Raw genomic sequence first — 17,237 nt, 5'->3', positions numbered from 1 at the left:
CCAATAATGCACATCACGTGTTATCCTCTTTTTAGGTGACAGTACACATGGCACGCATAGTCTTCAGTGGGATGGTATCATTAATGATAAGCTTGATGCTCTGATACTTATGTTAAAGTATCCAATCCAAAATCTTAAGCTATTAGTTGAAGAAGCCCAATTTGTATATATGAAGTCATCTGAAGTCTAGAGTTAGCTGATGTGATAATTTTCCCTAGAGGTTTTCATCAGAAAAATAACTTTTAGGAAAACTTCTTTCTTTTTAAGAAGGAATTATTAAGTCTATAACTAACAGAAGTAATTGAAACCTCTCCTTTCAGTTTCTTCTTTTTTTTTGTGAGAAAATAGTAACTGGATCTGAAAGTAAACACACTATTTGTGCGTAACACCAATGGAAGCATGGGATAGAGCATCATATAAGAAGGGTGGATGCGTCATTTCAAAGGAGGAAAAGAGAGATAGACACAGGGAGAGCTAGTGTGCCAGCCTTTTTACCTTTAAAGTCCAATTCCCCAGCTCTGCCTGGCCCTCAAGTCCTTTGGGCTGGTTAAGGAATGGGCTTCGTTGGATTGGGCGGAGGGCCTTTGGGATTAATTATACATTTCTTACCATACGGTAGACATGAATGGACATTGGAGATATAGAGACGTCGTGCGGTTCAAGATAGCCCACTTAGGGTGTCAGTCGGTTGGTTAGGGTCTGGTTTGTTAGGGTTGTATTGGTTTCTATCTTGGCCAAAATGAAACCAAAATGGAAAGTTGAAATTAGGTTCAGTTTCCGGTTTCGGTCAGGCCACAGTTGGTCTAGTCGGTTTTGATTTTTTAACCGATATCCAGATTTCAATCCCAAAACTCCTGATAAAGGTCTGATTTTGGTTTTGGTTCAATCCAGTTGTGTTCAGTCATTTCAGTCAATCCAACCGGTTTGGGTAGGATTTTTAGACCCATACAATTCACCCTTCAATTGTCAGCTCAAAACATGTTGAGAAAATGCTTTAAAAGTAAGTAAAGTTGTAGAAAATTACAAAAATGATATTTTTATCTTTTTTGTTAAGCAACTGTTGTTTGATTTTTTATTTTTTTTGGTAAAACTGTTATTAGATTTTTTTTTTCCCGAAGACAAGAAAATTAGAATTGATTAGATTTTGGGGAGGTTGCAACATTGTACAAAAGTGTATGCGGTTGATCTACTGTTTGCAAAGGTTGCCTCTGCAATAGAGGTAAAATATAAGACCTGTTCCGATTGGGGTACCAATTTACATATTACATCTTTCATGGATTTATATAAAAACAAAAATAAAGCTGCCACATTCAGTGGCCAAAAAAAGTTTTCTAAATCAAAAGAAAGTTTCTGAACAATCTTCGAGTTGGTCCATATTTACGTCAGAATCCACCCTCGCCTTTTCGCATATTGTGCTCCAAGCAGAAGAGCCCTGGTACCTCCTTCAATTGTATCTCTCGTCATTAGATAATCTATTATTAGTAGATGTCTCTCTATCCTTCTAACAACCCTAATGCGCAACTTTTTATACCTTCAATTGTTATTAGATTTCTATACAACAAAATGGAACTCTCATAATTTTATAACTCTGAACTTATTAATCTTAAGCATTATCCTTAATTATTTTAGGATGAGAGATTTCAGGCCATTTTCCTTCCTCCTCCTCGAATGATAAGGTACTTTACCTAGTGGTATTTACCAAGAAAAAAAAAATCTAGTGGTGATGGCAATCTAGAAAAAAATAAAAAAATAAAAAAAGGAATGATAAATAGAAAAGGGAATTTTCAATTATGATCTTGTAGTTCTCAGCCCACCATCTTGAGCCACATGGACAATTGATTTTTGGATTACTTGTACACCTAATGGATTAACCATGTGTCAAATTTTAAACTGAAACTCAGTTATGGACTGCTTGAGCTCATGGGCTCCACAACTTTAAAATACATTATGCCATAATAAGAAGGCCACCCTTTATCAACAACTCATTATCTTCATTTCGTAACCAATGTGGGACTAAAGAGTATGCCCCCCTTAACGCTTCTATAGTTTCTTGCCCCAACCTTTGGAGCTCAATGGATCTAGACTGTTTCTTGAGCATTATATTCTCCTCCCCTTGCAGCACAACGTTCCCATGTGGCTCCACGTAGCATCATGAAGCTCCCTCTTATAGCACTGCTATGATCAATTCATTGCCCTTGGCAATAAGTCTGTTTTAGCCAATGGGTTTCACGACTTTAAAACGCATCATGCCATAGTTAGGAGGCCACACTTTATCAACATCTCAGAATCTTCCTCCCTAGCCGATGTGGAATGAAAGAGCATGACCACCTTATTGTCTTTCGTGTTTTTTTTTTTCCAACCTTTGGAACTCAATGGATCTAGGCCGTTTCTTGGGCATGATGGTTGTAGTCCAATAGATGCCTTATTGGGGTTGACCGACACTAGTTATAATCGATTCGTTTATAGTTATAGCTTGATCAACTTGTTTATGACCTGTTTATAGCCCAATTAACCCAATTAAAGATTCATTATTTCCTGATTAATCAGATTAACTTGACCTTAAGTTAAAACCAATCATCAGGACCAATCAGTTGACAACCTTAGTAGAAGTAGAACTACACTTGAAAGAACCGTTGTTCACTGGTGAAGGAACCACTTTTCCTTTCATATAAGAAGTGATGTAAAGAGTAAGAAAGAAAAATTAGAAGAAAAGGATAACCTCCAAATGTTTATATGATCCTTCTTAAACTGAAAGTAAATGATCATGACATTATACTAATTAGGTGTTCAACTTGGGCATGTATATGTATAAATCAAAATTCTTAGGAGTACAGCACTGATATATCTTTTAAGTCATCAAACCTTCTCATCAAAGTACCTTCACATACATGGACACAATCATAAGTTACAAAAGAAAGTAAAATGAAGATGGGTTCACTTTACTTAAGAAGTTCAGATTCAAGGGGACACAAAAAGAGTCAAAGACATTAACTCATCAAGTATAAAGGTGACTTCACAGTCAGTAATAACAAACATACACAGACGGACACACACTCCCACAAAGAAGAGAGAGAGAGAGAGCAGGCCACCATGAATGGAAAGACACCCATGTTTGATACATCCCTATCTTTGTTGGGTATGTGTGGGATTCATATTGCTTTCAATCTTATCTTTTTTATCTTCTAAGCAAATGAGAGAGAAGCAACTATATGAAAGAACTGAAGTTGCTCTATTAGCTCTTTGGCATGGGCCATGGCTCGACACTCAAGTCTCTTGAAGAGCTCTTCACTAAGTTGGTCCCCTATATGGGCATCTACTAAGACCCCACAGACACTCCTGCAACTGTTGGCTAAAGCTTTGCCCACCTCTACCTCATCATCTGACCGGCTAACTACGAGAGGACTACCACCCTTGAACACCTCCAGCTTGTTAATGGTGAAAGAGCCATCGGCTTCTACTACTTCCTTGAAGTCTTGTAGGCTCGGTGCATACACTGGTATATTGAAGCTGTCTCTTTTCTCACTATCCACTAGACCCTTCGTTGAGATAAGCAATTCAAAATAATTATTTTGGAGGAAAAAATAAATTAATACTCGGATTCAACAAACTCAAGTATCAATAGGTTTCATTGATTTTCTGCTATTTTACTGATGAAGAAATGAAACAATGGTAAAAGAAAAAAAAAAAAAAAAAAAAAAAATCTTCTCCAATTCTGCCTCAATCATAATTGAGAGTGGCTGTTGTTGATCTCATTTTTTATTCCATTATCTCTAACCTTGCTCAATATCAATTCAAAAGGGAATTTAAAAAATTAGTTGAAATCATCTTTCTAAAATTTGGGATCGATCAAGGATGATACTAATTCAATATCAATTCAGACCAGGGGTGTCAATCGGTTGGTTCAATTCGGTTTCAGTCGGGTTGAATTGATTTCGCTCTAGGAATGAGAGAGACCAAAACCAATCCGTTAAGGAACTTTAGTTTTTTATCGATTTTGGGTTTGATCCTATTTGGTTTCGATTTATTTTGGTTTTTCAATATCGGGTTAATACTGGTTTAAGATTGATTTATTATTGGGTTTGAACCATAATGAAATCTTACATTCATAACTTATAATGACAAGATTTGACGAAAATAACACTTTAAATTTATGATTAAATCATGGTTTATCGTTGTAAGGGAAAGATAACTAATATTGAAACCAATGGATAACAAATTATTAAGAAGATAATTAATATTGAAATCACAAAATGAACCATATTATCTAATCATTCATTTAACTATCCAACTAGTTTTGTATAGTGAACAAGGAAATCAATGGAGGCATTATTATAATTTACAAATCAATTTCTCTATTCATAACCTAATATTCAATGATTCGTAACAATTTCTCTTACAATAAAAAATTTCTTAACTAATATTATAAAAAATGGATAGTCAATTCACCAATTTATAATCTCATAATCAAATTTTTTTTTATCGGTTTCATTCGGTTTGATTTCGGTTTGATTACTAGTTAGTTCAATCTGAATTAGTTTTTAGTCGGTTCCAACATACTTCAATTCAAAATCAATCCAATAAAGATCGATTTGATTTGATTTGATTTAGATTTAATCGATCAATTTTAGTCGATTTTATCGATTCGAGCTAGGTTTTGACACCCCTAATTCCGACGAACTTGAATCAAATTGTATCTGATAGATTTACTTTTACTATATACCTATGTACTGAAGTCATATCCATCAAGACTGTTACCAATCCGATTCGAATTTTAAAACCATGGTTGGAAAAATAGAGTAAATAGACATTGGCCACTCGATTCCGAATCAAATCTAACAATTCAGTCGATCCGATTCCAATTATTGTGGTAAATGGTCATGCGCTGGTCCCAAAAACACTCCATCATGACCTGATCAATGATCAGAAGGCGCAAAACGGCTGTTTGTCGGGTTCTCACAGGAATGGCTTCCTAGCATTTATGATAGATATATGGCCATGCGCTGGTCCCATATACATTCCATCATATTCTTATCAATGATCAATGATTGCATGCTATGTCGGCACAATACATCCGATGCACCATCATTCAATCTGGTCAAAGGTGCGCCATCCACCTTCCATATATTTCAAGCCAGGTCCATTATTTGTTATTTATCTGAAGAAACACCTAATCCTCTCTCTGCTTTTAGCTTTTATTCTTGGATCATCATAATCACCTAGGTCAACAACTAATACAGTTTGACTGGGATAGATTTAGGGTTTACCTCTTGGACGAGATCATCCCAGGCGTCCTGAAAGTGGGTCCCAAAGAGTATACCAGCTCCACCTTGATCAGTGGGGTCCACCGACGTTCTTCCTAGGCAAACGAGAAACATGGATCCATCTTTTTTCATCTCACGTGATCGTGATCTAAGGAATCCTGCTAAGTCAGCTTGAAACTGTTTCTTGTAAGCGTTGGCCGTGCACTCACTTGCATCGTGGATGTATACCCTTCCCTTGTTATACGCGGTTGATCTCTTATCCATCACAATTTCCGGGACCTGATAATAGAATCTATCAACTTTGACCATCCAAAATAGTAAAAGAATCAAACGGCCAGGATCTTCTATTTCAGTTTGATGTGATTACGTGCTCTAAATATGATGGAATAGAACATGAACCTACTCACCTGAGAGAGCCAATGCAAGGAGAAAGCAGAGTAGAAAACATCAATGGATCTTGCCGGAAAGAGACGCCGGTAAAAAGATCCGGGGACACCAGCGGCGAAGTAAGAGCGGTGCCCATCAGCTGCGAGGCACTCTTCCATGCTACCACCGTTGATGGCAAGTGGAGGGAGGAGTTGGAAGAGGGTGTTGAAGTCATTGGAAGGAAGGTCAGAGAAGAAGGCTGAGAACTCTGGCGGTTCACAGCCCATGGCCTCGTAGCGCTTAGTAATGTGCTTGATGATGACGTCCACTATGTAGATGGTGTTGCCGCCGCATGAACAACCCAAGTCCGCCACCGCAAATGGTGTCTCAGGGGAGGACTCTAGTTGCACCCTGTCCAGTGTACTCTCCAGCAGGTGCAGCATCGATCTTGCATGTTTTGCCTGCAATTTTAACAAAGCCCATCAACAAAGATTTACTATTTTTTAACTTAAAAGAGCACTAAGTAGAAGAAAAAGAAGAGGTTAATGACTAAGTAATACAGTCATAATAAACACACGATTTAAAAAAAAAATCAAGAAGTGGTAGTTTGTACTAGTTAATTATTGTGGTCACCATTAAAGATGGAGCTGATTATGGAAGGAGAGTTTGAAAGTAAATCAAAGAAGTAATTATTTATTAAAGCATTAGTCTTGTAGAGATAGATAGAAGGAGACGAGATAATTAGGGTAATCACATGCTTGAGAGACATGCTAAGTTGAACATTACAAGGCAAAGTTGTCACCAAGAGGCACTAAGAACAAAAACATCAACCCAAGGACTACTGGAGAATCAAAATATATTGGATCTTCACAAAAAAAAAGTCTCTCTCTCTCTCTCTCTCTCTCTCTCTCACACACACACACACACACAGTTTGTGTGTTGGGGTGGGGTTGGAAGAGGAGGAGGTGGGTTTTTCCTTGAAAGAGTAAGTTGGTGAGTAGACCTACAAAGAAGGAACAGGTGGAGCCATTTTTATGACAAAATGAAGAACATGAAATCAGTAAGAACACATATATTAAGGGTAAAAGGAGGGCAAGAGAAATTAGGAAGAAAATGGCCAACCTGAGCCTGAGAGTTGTTAGCATAGCTAGTTTCTCCTTTGCCTCCTTTCATGCTAAGTATCCTCTCAAGTTTCCTTACAGAAACAACAAGATTATCTCCTTGTAGAGCCATCACTCATTCACTCCTCTTACAGTTCTACTGGTTTTGTTGAAGGGTTAGTGAGAATGTATTGGCTATTTGGGTTGTGGTGGGAGACTGAAGACTAGAGAAGATCAGAGATAAGGAGATAGAGCATGTGTAACTCTTCCAATTCATATAAATATATAGAGTCAGAACTGAGTAGAGAAAGGAACTTGAGTGCAAGGAAGAGGGTGTTTACTGTATTCAGTAGTGTAGTGTTGGGTTTACCTGTTTATATTTTTATTTTTTTTTATTTCCTTCCTCTTTCTTTATTGGAGAGAAAGAATGAAATATGAGGGTTTTTTTTTTCTTAGAATAAAGTGGAAAAGGTGATAGAGTTAGGGTATACGTACTTCAGTGCCATGCAATACATTGCCAATAGATAGCTAGCTATACGCCATAGAAAATTATCAAAGGGCAAGCTAATGGTGGGGTCTGTGGGGTCCATGAGTAAGTGGGACCCACATTATATATATTTTTTCTCTTTCGGTAAGATGGGAACAACAAAGGAGAAAGTTTTTCGTCTTTGCCCCCCCAAGAAACAGATTGGAACAAAAAACAAAGTAAATAAAGCTGAGTAGCAGAGTCGGTAGGCCCAAAATTAACGGCGATTCTCATGGTTTATCTCTCTCTCTCTCTCTCTCTCTCTCTCGCTTTCTTCCTTCCATGAAGCATTAATTCCGACCAAGTATCGGAAAAGAACCAAATACACAAACTTCCCAGCCAAGTGATGGCTTATCAGTGGAGAGTGATCATCAAAATTATACTAAGGAGAGGTAAATATATAGTACTCTGGTTAAGAATAAGAAGATAAAAAGTGAAAACTTTGAAGCACATCAAAGGGTGTAAACCCGTGAAACTTGTGGGCCCCTCTCGGACCTAAAATCATCTCAATCGGGTCATCTTCTCATGATCAAGATCAATCACAGACGGACTAGTACTAGGCAGTAAAAATCTGGAATCTCCTTGATTCAAATTGGACACCCATGAACCTGGTCTCCATTTCTCTAGACCAAACCGGATTTAACTCTTGGGTGTAGGAGTGTCCTAAATGGAACCCAAACCGAAAAGAAAACCAGACCAACGTACGTTCGTCTATCGGTTTGCTTCGAATTTGGGTGTTTAGAAATTGGCACAAACCAAAACCGACTGGACCACTGTATAGACGATTGTAAGGTCCGTAACTCATCAAATAGGCCAAAACTGAAATAGATCGGAAAAAAATGGTTTCTTTTTGGATAGTTGTTCTTGTAATAATGGAAGGTTATAGTTCTGAAAATCACAAGATAAACCTGAGTCATTCATTTTTAGGGTTTTTTTTTATTTTTTTTCCATTGGTATGTACCATTTATTCTCCGTCAAATTTAATTGGGAGAGTACGAAGTAATATCTAAAGTATTGGTACATGTATGGGCAGACACTAGATGTGTTTCAATACAATATCAGAATGGACATATCATATGTCCACATGACAAAATAAGATCCGACTTACATTAGAAAAAATAATAGCCCTTTATGACAGTAGAAAATCGGAACTAAACTAATAACAACTCGTCAAATAATAATCGATAAAAAGTTTGGTTTCAATTTATATCAGCATATAGGCAAAATCGAATTAAACCAACAAAAATTGAACCACACCAACCATTTGATACACCTACTTGGGTGGTAGATTAATCTATCCAACCGAGCCAAACATCATCTTCCACAAAAATCTTATAAAATGGTCCTTGAATTCCTCCATTAGACCCTAGTCTCCAAGAGTCAAAGGGGCTAAGCCACGTGCTTGATAAAGAGAATTTCCGTAAGCATCTAATCTAACCTCCCTAGTCTCCTCTATCTCCACCTATGATTAATTAGAATTTACACAATAATAAGTATCATTAACAATGGTCGCTATATAGATAAAGAAAAGAATGTTTACTCTAATACTTAGTAATTAGTAATTATCTTTCTAATCTACATAAGTTATTCAAGTGACCCTTATAAAAGGTGAGCTGATAACGACATTAACAGTTTAATTTGTCTAAATTAATATATAATTGTCTATGATTATAACTAGATTACAACAAAAATTATAATAACAATCTTATGTGGGTTACCCCATCCACCTCCTCCTTTTTCTTCAGTTGACTAACTATACCTGAAAAAACGGAATCATTACATCTAAAATATGTTCTTCATCTCTCTCTCTCTCTCTCTCTTTCTCTCTATCTAAAACTATATATATTTTTTTAGAGAGAGAAAGTTATATTGACTAATGAAACCAAGTAGCTAATGAGATAATAAAAGCCTAAAGCCTGATTTGACTCCATATTAGTATCTTTAGAATGTTTATAAGTAAATATGATTTGAAGGGCTAGAAAGGGCTCCACAAGCATTGGTAGATTATTGATTCCATGCAAGGTAATTTAATCAAACATAACGTCGGCAAGTTTGAGGACTTTTGAGAGAATTGACATCAGCAAAGATGCCATTAAAAGCCAAATGATGGTTGAATTGGGTTTCTTCTTGACTGTTAATCTACTTTGTAAAGTATAAAACCCTAAATTCAAGCTTCATCACTTTGTACCTAATCTTATAAACTACTTAATTAATTATAATGGTGGCTCCTCCTTCTTCCCCCTTTTTTTAAATTTTTTTACTTTCCTTTAAGTCTCTGGAGACCCGGGATCTTGTTCTTCTTCTTTCTACTTCAAAATTAAAACCCTTTTTGCACGTCTATGTCTAATAGTCTACATCGCGTGATATTCGCTGGACCATTTTCTTGAACCTTTATCCTACCTTTAGGGCTTAGGCTTTAATCTTTTCATTACTTGCTTAATTATCCTCCTCAATTTAGTCCCACTCTTTTTTTCGTAAGGGATATATAAAGGGAACGAGGATTCTACTTGATCGTATGACCCCTACGCCAGCATGGGACCAACGGGAGCATGCGTCGAGACATCCAACATATGATCATTTCGCTTAAAATACCTTGGGCCCTCCTTTCCAATCACTAAGAAAAATCAATACCAATCAAATCAAAGCTGACTTCGTATGTGTTTTTCTTGCCCAAAGTTTATTCAACCCATTCCCCAGTCGCTCGCCTTAACTAATTGTCCTCTATCTATTTACACATGAAAAATCTCTCTAATGTGCTAAATTTTCCTATTGACCTCTTTTTTATCACTTGATCACACAAAAGAGTGATTTCTATAATTATTCTTGTTTTACTAGAGTTCCTTCATAGGGAGCCCAAACTAGGCGGCACTTGCTTTTTCACTATCAAGTAAGTATGCTTCATAGCCTTTTAAGTATAATTACCAGTATAGCACTAGCACTTAGTACAACAATAGCAATTGTTCAGTTTGAAAGACCTCATACACTATTTGTTAGTACAACTCACTTTATAAGTCCATGTGCTCTCAATGACTTAGGTTACATCACCAAATTCTCTCTCTTCTTGACACTTTCCTCCATATCACCTATTGACCTATACAATATAGGTCCCACTGATTGGGAGTTTACTCCCACACCCCCACCAATTTAGACAATATGATCCTAAAATAAAAATATTGTCCTCACATGCGATTGGATTGTGTAACATTGTCACTTTCATAATATGTGGGTTCAATATTTTCCAGTGCATCCCCCCTTCCCCACAAAATTTATAGGACATTCTTCGGTCCTATCACAATACCCACTTCAAGTGATCCACCTATGGGTTGATCCCTACCGTTGAATTTGTTGCAACTAGGAGATCACTTTCACTTTCCCCCCTATTTTAGTCTTCCCTTCAAGAGAGAGAGAGAGAGAGAGAGAGAGAGGTGGGTGTTGATGATGATAAAGAAAGAGCAAATGAAGAGCTTTAAGCTAAACTCAAAATAAGGGCGGCCCCCCTAACATTGACTGAGTAATGGGGGATGGAATTAATGGGGATCCATCATAGCATGCAACAAAAAGGGGGACGGATTGATTTCAGAGTGATAGAAACTTGGGTTTAAACATTCACATCTTAATAACCTTTTTATCATGAAATTCCCTGTACAACAACTACACCTTATCCGAATGCACTGTTTTGTAGCACTTCATACAGACACTGTCTCCCTCTTAATGTTCAAATATGGCCACCATGCTCGTTGGGTCTTGGATTTATCAGGCAAACCAAACATGTTTACTGCTTAGGTTTTCTGTTCATTCACCCAACAATAAATGATCCATAAACACACAAAAAAGAGAGTATAGTTTACGCATGTATGGAATAACTATCTTTTTTTTGGTAGATGGAATAACTATCCAATACTAGGTTATATATAGTCTATAGAGGCTATTCCATCATTTTTTATTATATATATTTTTTTCTTTTTAATTAACCATTAACAAGTGAGATCACCTGTGGTTGTGCAATGTGTTGTGGTTGATTGGGTTAGAAGATAGAAGTCCAACTAATGTAATCTAGAGGGGCCAATGGGGCAGGATTATGGGTTGGGCTGAGACTTGATTATGGGTGTCAAAGTTCAGCTCGAATCAGTTGGATCGATTGAAACCATTTGGTTCAGTCTGGGCCAAATCGAACCGAACCTTATCTTTTTGGTTTCGGCGGTTAGGGTTTTATGGAGACTGGACCAATAGTAACCAGGTATGAAAAAAAAAAACTCTTTATTAATTTCCTTATGTATACTATAGTTGAAAACTCAGGTTTTGACTAGGACAAGATTCCCAAGTCAGTCAGTGGAAAATTTTTTAAAAATCTAATAAAAATTATGTAGACTCGGCTAGGGTGAAAAAATGACAAAACTCGATCATGAATCATTTAAGTCAAATAAGACTTGTTTTTTACTTGAGTCTCTATAAACTTAGTAAGTCTAATTTTTTAAGGGGCAAGAAAATGTTACCTGTAGGCTCAGGTACAAGCTAGTAGGTGCAACCAATGGGAGAGTGTGCGGTCTTTTCGCACCCACCATTGTGTATAGGCGTACACACGAGAAAGGATCTACATACAACATGAAAAATAAAACTGAGCTATAGTTGACTATTTGATTTTTGAACATGTTTGCAATGGTATAAGCTCAAAATTCAAAGATCTATGATTTCAAAAATTTTGAATTTTTTTTCTTCATATTTTTATATATTTTCTGATTTTTTATTAATTTATAAATATTTATTATATTAAAAAAAATGACTTGCCTAACTAGGTTTGATCAAGCCAAGTCACCAGGTTTTCTCAAAGAAGAATCAAGTCAGAAAACCTAGTTTTCCAACTATGATGTATTCATGTAAATCCAAAGTTGGACCAAAACCAACCCAAAAATAACAAACCAATTAAAGAAAAAGACCAGAAATCAGACCAAACCAGATCAAAATTGAAAAAAAAAAATTCTTAACAGTTTGATTTTGAGTTCACCTAATCAAAAACTTACACCAATTCGGACTGCTGAACTCACTGATTGACACCCTTAGATTTAGATTTGATGATGATGGCAATGGATTATTGTTCCAACCTGGATCCGGGTAAACCCAACGGGTCGTACTTAAGGTTTGTAAGGATTGCTTGTCTATGAGACTGACAATAGGAAAACACAGCTCGAGGACATGTTGAAGTTCCACATGGTGTGTCTTGGAATTTAGACTCTCTCTCTTAAACACACCTTCAATGTGCATGCTGTTGCAACATCGAGCACAATGATGTTCTTCTAAGGGTCTTTCCCAACCAGGAAAAAAGGAACAGTTGGGTCTCAGGAGTCATTCCATCCGACATTATCAAACTTTAGAAATAAACAAATTAAGAAACTAAAAAAAAAAAAAAGAAGTAGGTTTTGATTATCTTGCTTTCTAGTTTTATGGATAGTTATGTTAAGAGAGAGAGAGATTGATCATCCTCGTTTTTAGTTTTATTGATTTTTATGTTAAAAATTCAATCTAAGATATAAATACTAAGAGGGTATTCATACAACGATCCAATAGTGATATAAAATATTGGTGAATGATGTCTTGTATTTTATCGCGGTCCCTCATATTTGGTACTTATTCATTGAGAGTAATTTTATACATTCTGGTATTCGAGTTTTTCGTCATAATTTGTAACGAGGTTTTCTTTCTGTGTAAACAATATTCTGAGAGGTGTTAAAACGAGTGTTGTAACTCTATTCTCCATTGATAACTCACTTTATCGAGAACGTAAATTATTTTATCAAACATTTTAAATCTATGTACATTATTAATTCTTACCTTCTTATTCTTTTTCTACATCCACATAAAATTGAAATTCTTCTGTCTATAAATGCTAAATGCTTGGATCATAGGCAACCATCCATTTCAGTTTTCAATGTTCTTGGGAATATATACTATACAGTTTTGCATGAAATTTAGGCCTTTTTATTATTCCAATGGGAGCATTTCCAGGAGGTGATCTTATAAATATAATATAAAACGATTTGGTAAACTTTAGTAGCTTATAAGGGAACATGCATCAACGTAGATGAGAATCAAGAACCACTTTCTGCATTTTTAAATTTGATAGATAGAGATTAATTTAGAAATGAAGAGTCTTAACGGTTACGGTTATACCGTTGCCTATGTAGGCTCTAAATTCTTGAAACTAGAGAAGTAGACCTTTGATTATGTTCTTGCTTTCCACATTTCTTTTAGCTTTTTTTTTTTAATTAATTTCTAAAGATCCGACCCTTTCAAACTTCAAAGAGGGTCAAAGATAAGGTTACATCAATTGATGGGTGTAGGTCCCTCTCTAGTCTATATGACTACGTAATATTAGTGGAATAAGATCAGTTACATTAATGAGTTTATGAATCTAATGCATTGAGATAAGTAAACCCAATTTTGAGAAACTAAACCAAACAATTTATTTCAGTTTTTTTTTGGAATTCATTTTTTCTTCACCAACCCAATCACTATTTTACTTTTTTTGTTTCACCTGTTTTAAGAACAAATGATGTTGCCATCAAGGTTTTAGGTATTGGTATCAGATTGGTCGTATCAACTGTATTGTATCAATGTTGGTTGAAACCAATCCTAAAATCTTATATTAGGTATTGTATGGGTATTAGGGGTAAAATCATAATGAAAACCTATTTTTTATGAAAAAAGGGTAATATTGATCAATCCCAAAATGGTATTATATTGGTATCAGCCAAAATCGATACTAATTCCAATACCGAATACCAAGAACTAAATCTTTGATTGGCACACAAAATATGTGAGTGTAGCAAAATTGATCACTGCAGCTCTTAAATATAACACTTCAGCTATTAGACAAGTCCTCAAGAATCGAATATTTATGCTCAAGGGAAAAAGCGTTAATTGTATTCTTACATGACTATATATGCAATCTTTCAACAAATATTATATATTTTTTGAACACAAGAATGGGAAATAACTATTTTTATTTTCTTCATCTCATAATTTTACTTGTGCTTTCACTCCCTCAAAAGTAACAAATAATAATAAAGGCTTTGCTAGTTGAAATTGAGTACCCTTCATTAGTGTTCTTATATATACTAATTATTCTTCAATTCTCAAATTTTTTTTTTTAGAACTAATTCTCAATCCAATCTCAAGGAAAAGGAAGTAAGCGTTGTTGGTGTGTACTTTCCTCTTATAGTCTTTATTTCATATTCTTTTTTTCTTCTCATTAAATATGTAGATCATCTTCTCTCTCTTCATTAATTTTTTTTGTTTTGATCCCTGTTATTGGCTTGACGTATAAGATGTTAATATAAGTAGGCAACGTTTAGATCTCTCCCCAAACCCAAATGCATAACAATGTAACTTAGTTACAAGTTTCGTTTCAATTGGTCATAAAATGAAATATTTTGACACTTTAATAGTTTCGACATATAGTTGACAAAATTTTTGATAAATTTAAAAAGATAAAAATCCCCAGAGCTAGTGGGTAACTTAACTATATTTACACCACATAAAAAAGTGATATGGTCATTCTAACAGTTGGATAAGAGAATATTCAAACAAATACTCTCATATATTGGCATGCATATCCATGCACACTTATTGATACTCCATCTACAATTGATCTTTCCTAATGTTCCAATGCTTTGTTTTGCTACTTGGCAAAGTCCATTTAGGTTTAAACTTAAATCGTGATTAGGGGACCTTGGAGTCTACATCTTAACCTGCCACATGGTATGCAAACTAAAAATTTATTTCTAAACACTATTCTAGAAACTGCACCTAATAAATAAATCCAAATAATATTGATAAATAAAATATAACATTTTTATTTTATTTTATAAGAATATAACAAAACTCCACATGGTATTTATAATACAATAAAAGTATTGGGTTAGAGTTTGGATATCAGAAAAGCCTAAAAATGGGTTACAATGCAGGCACTTGTAAACAGCCACAAATGAGTATTCATGGTATATAGTTAAACGAAAACAACTTAGATGTTTGTGGATCTAGTGCATAGTGCACTGATTGCAGCCTCTGTTTGAAGAGCATGAGCTAGGAGTATAGATGGTTTAAGAATCGACTCTTGTCACATGTGTTCCTCACCCCCTCCTTCCCCTCTAGTGTGCATGAGTAATCCCGTTGGGCAGTTCCTTGAAAAAGAAAAAGAAAAAAGAACCCCCTCCCAAAGGAAAAACTACTAGACATAATCAAATACCTATTTAAAATCTGTAACTCCTCTCATTTCTCAACCAAAACATTTGAGATACACTAAAAGGCCATACAAGGGCCCAAACTATCAAAATATTTCGAAGTAAAGAATTTCAGTAATACTAGTGTTTTTTATAGATGTTCCACATGATTAGGCCTAAATTTGTGGACAGATAGCTCCCAATTCTTTCTACTCACATGTCTGAATTTTAGTAAACCCTTAAAAATGATTGAAAATAAATGATAGATGAAATTATAAGAAAACAATCAATACTTTAAAGAGTTATCTGATTGATTTTGGCTTTGAAACTTGACAAATGACAAGAGCACACTTTTCTATTCCGATGATTTAGCCTGTCTTACACTCTTCCATGTGGTATCATTAAGTCGATCAGAACACACAGAAAAACCTCCTATGTGAGCTGAGTACAAAACCTTCTTTCAAAAAAAATTGATAAGAGGAGAGTATAAATGATACCATCATACATGTATTTAGAACTTGATATTTTCATTCAACTTCTAACATGAAAAGAGAATTATTAAAATAAAATATAAAAAAAGGGCTCAAAATCAAAAGGCTACAGAAGTACATGTGGATGATTTCACTTTCACGGTATATGAATTAAGGATTATGATCAATTACTTGATGCTGCGTTTAGATCCAATGAACATTCCCTTCTTTCCAACTTCTTAGTCAATTCTACCCAAAAAACATAAAAGAACTCTTCAGTCAAGATGATTTCCTTTTGGAGATAAGCATCCAATAGAAATGTGTCTTGGGCATCGCAAATCCCATTCTATAAGGGCCTGGGAAATGAAATCAATCAAAATTATTTTTCAGACAAATGATTGGCATCATGACATAGCACTGAATTAGTGAGGTTAGCATCTCTGTGCATTTCAGGCCAAGAGAACCAATTAGACAAACCAAACTGGTGTAGGGTTTTGGGAACTGATATAAAAACTTAAAACTGACCAGACCATCCGCTATGACAAGCGATCATTTTTTATATTATGATACCTCGCTGGCGTAGATACACATCAGTGCATGAAAACATTTTCAATAGGGGACTGAGTAGTCTTTTGTCCCGTCTGTGTTCAAGGCTGTTTTGGTATGCATTCATCATGAGAATGTGTATTTTCATTCTAAAAATACAGAATGTGTTTTTAACTGAGAATGAGAACATTGTTTGGATGAAATATTTGTTTAAAAAGCATTTTTTATGTGAGAATGCTCAGACAATTTATCAAACACCTCATGGGCGGAATCTCTTTGGTGAAAATCTTAGACAATATTACTTCAATAACTCACAAATAAAAATATAAAATTTTGATTAGTTCCTTAGTTAGTATTGCTTACATCAAACCCGTAAAGATCACGAGGAAACCAAGAGATTCTAGGATTTTGGATTCAAGAGGAGATCTTAAGGAGGAAAAGAGAGAGATTTGGGGCGAGAGAAGCGGTTTTTAGAGAGAGAGAAAAGTAGTTTTTGGAGATTTGTAAGAATGAGACGTTATTCCTTGGGAGAGAATGTGTCTTTCATAAGATTAGTGGCGGAACTATTTTCATCGAGGCTGTGCCAAGAACTGGATAATGGATAATGTAGAATGGGAAAATATCTCATTCTAGAATGGGCTGCATTCTTGACCATGTTCTAGAATTTTGAGAATGAAATGCTTACCAGACAATGTTTTTAACAGTCCAGAATGCATTCCCAGATTGCATACCAAACACAGCCTAAGTATAGA

General features: G+C 35.4%; 1 protein-coding gene across 1 annotated transcript; it reads right to left on the bottom strand.

Annotated features, from left to right (window-relative positions):
• Positions 1 to 2,805: 2,805 nt before the first annotated feature.
• Positions 2,806 to 7,056, bottom strand: LOC122060482 (indole-3-acetate O-methyltransferase 1-like). Its single transcript, XM_042623579.1, has 4 exons — positions 6,750 to 7,056; positions 5,669 to 6,088; positions 5,265 to 5,540; positions 2,806 to 3,536 (listed from the first exon to the last, which is right to left on the bottom strand). The coding sequence occupies exons 1-4, from the start codon at positions 6,858 to 6,860 to the stop codon at positions 3,183 to 3,185; spliced, it is 1,161 nt and encodes a 386-aa protein (XP_042479513.1). The 5' UTR covers positions 6,861 to 7,056; the 3' UTR covers positions 2,806 to 3,182.
• Between the last annotated feature and the right edge of the window lie 10,181 nt (positions 7,057 to 17,237).

This window comes from Macadamia integrifolia, chromosome 2 (assembly GCF_013358625.1).
Source record: "Macadamia integrifolia cultivar HAES 741 chromosome 2, SCU_Mint_v3, whole genome shotgun sequence".
In the NCBI taxonomy this organism is placed as follows: domain Eukaryota; kingdom Viridiplantae; phylum Streptophyta; class Magnoliopsida; order Proteales; family Proteaceae; genus Macadamia; species Macadamia integrifolia.
The sequence above is the reverse complement of the archived record's forward strand: the minus strand, read 5'-3'. Positions and strand labels throughout refer to the sequence as shown.

What these genes read in the sequence shown, in the direction of transcription:
- LOC122060482 (XM_042623579.1), bottom strand. Translation starts at nt 6,860, where the DNA reads ATGGCTCTACAAGGAGATAATCTTGTTGTTTCTGTAAGGAAACTTGAG. An exon ending in CCTTGCATTGGCTCTCTCAG is followed by an intron (nt 5,541 to 5,668) that starts GTGAGTAGGTTC and finishes TTCTATTATCAG; the next exon opens with GTCCCGGAAATTGTGATGGA. An exon ending in GGGATGATCTCGTCCAAGAG is followed by an intron (nt 3,537 to 5,264) that starts GTAAACCCTAAA and finishes ATCTCAACGAAG; the next exon opens with GGTCTAGTGGATAGTGAGAA.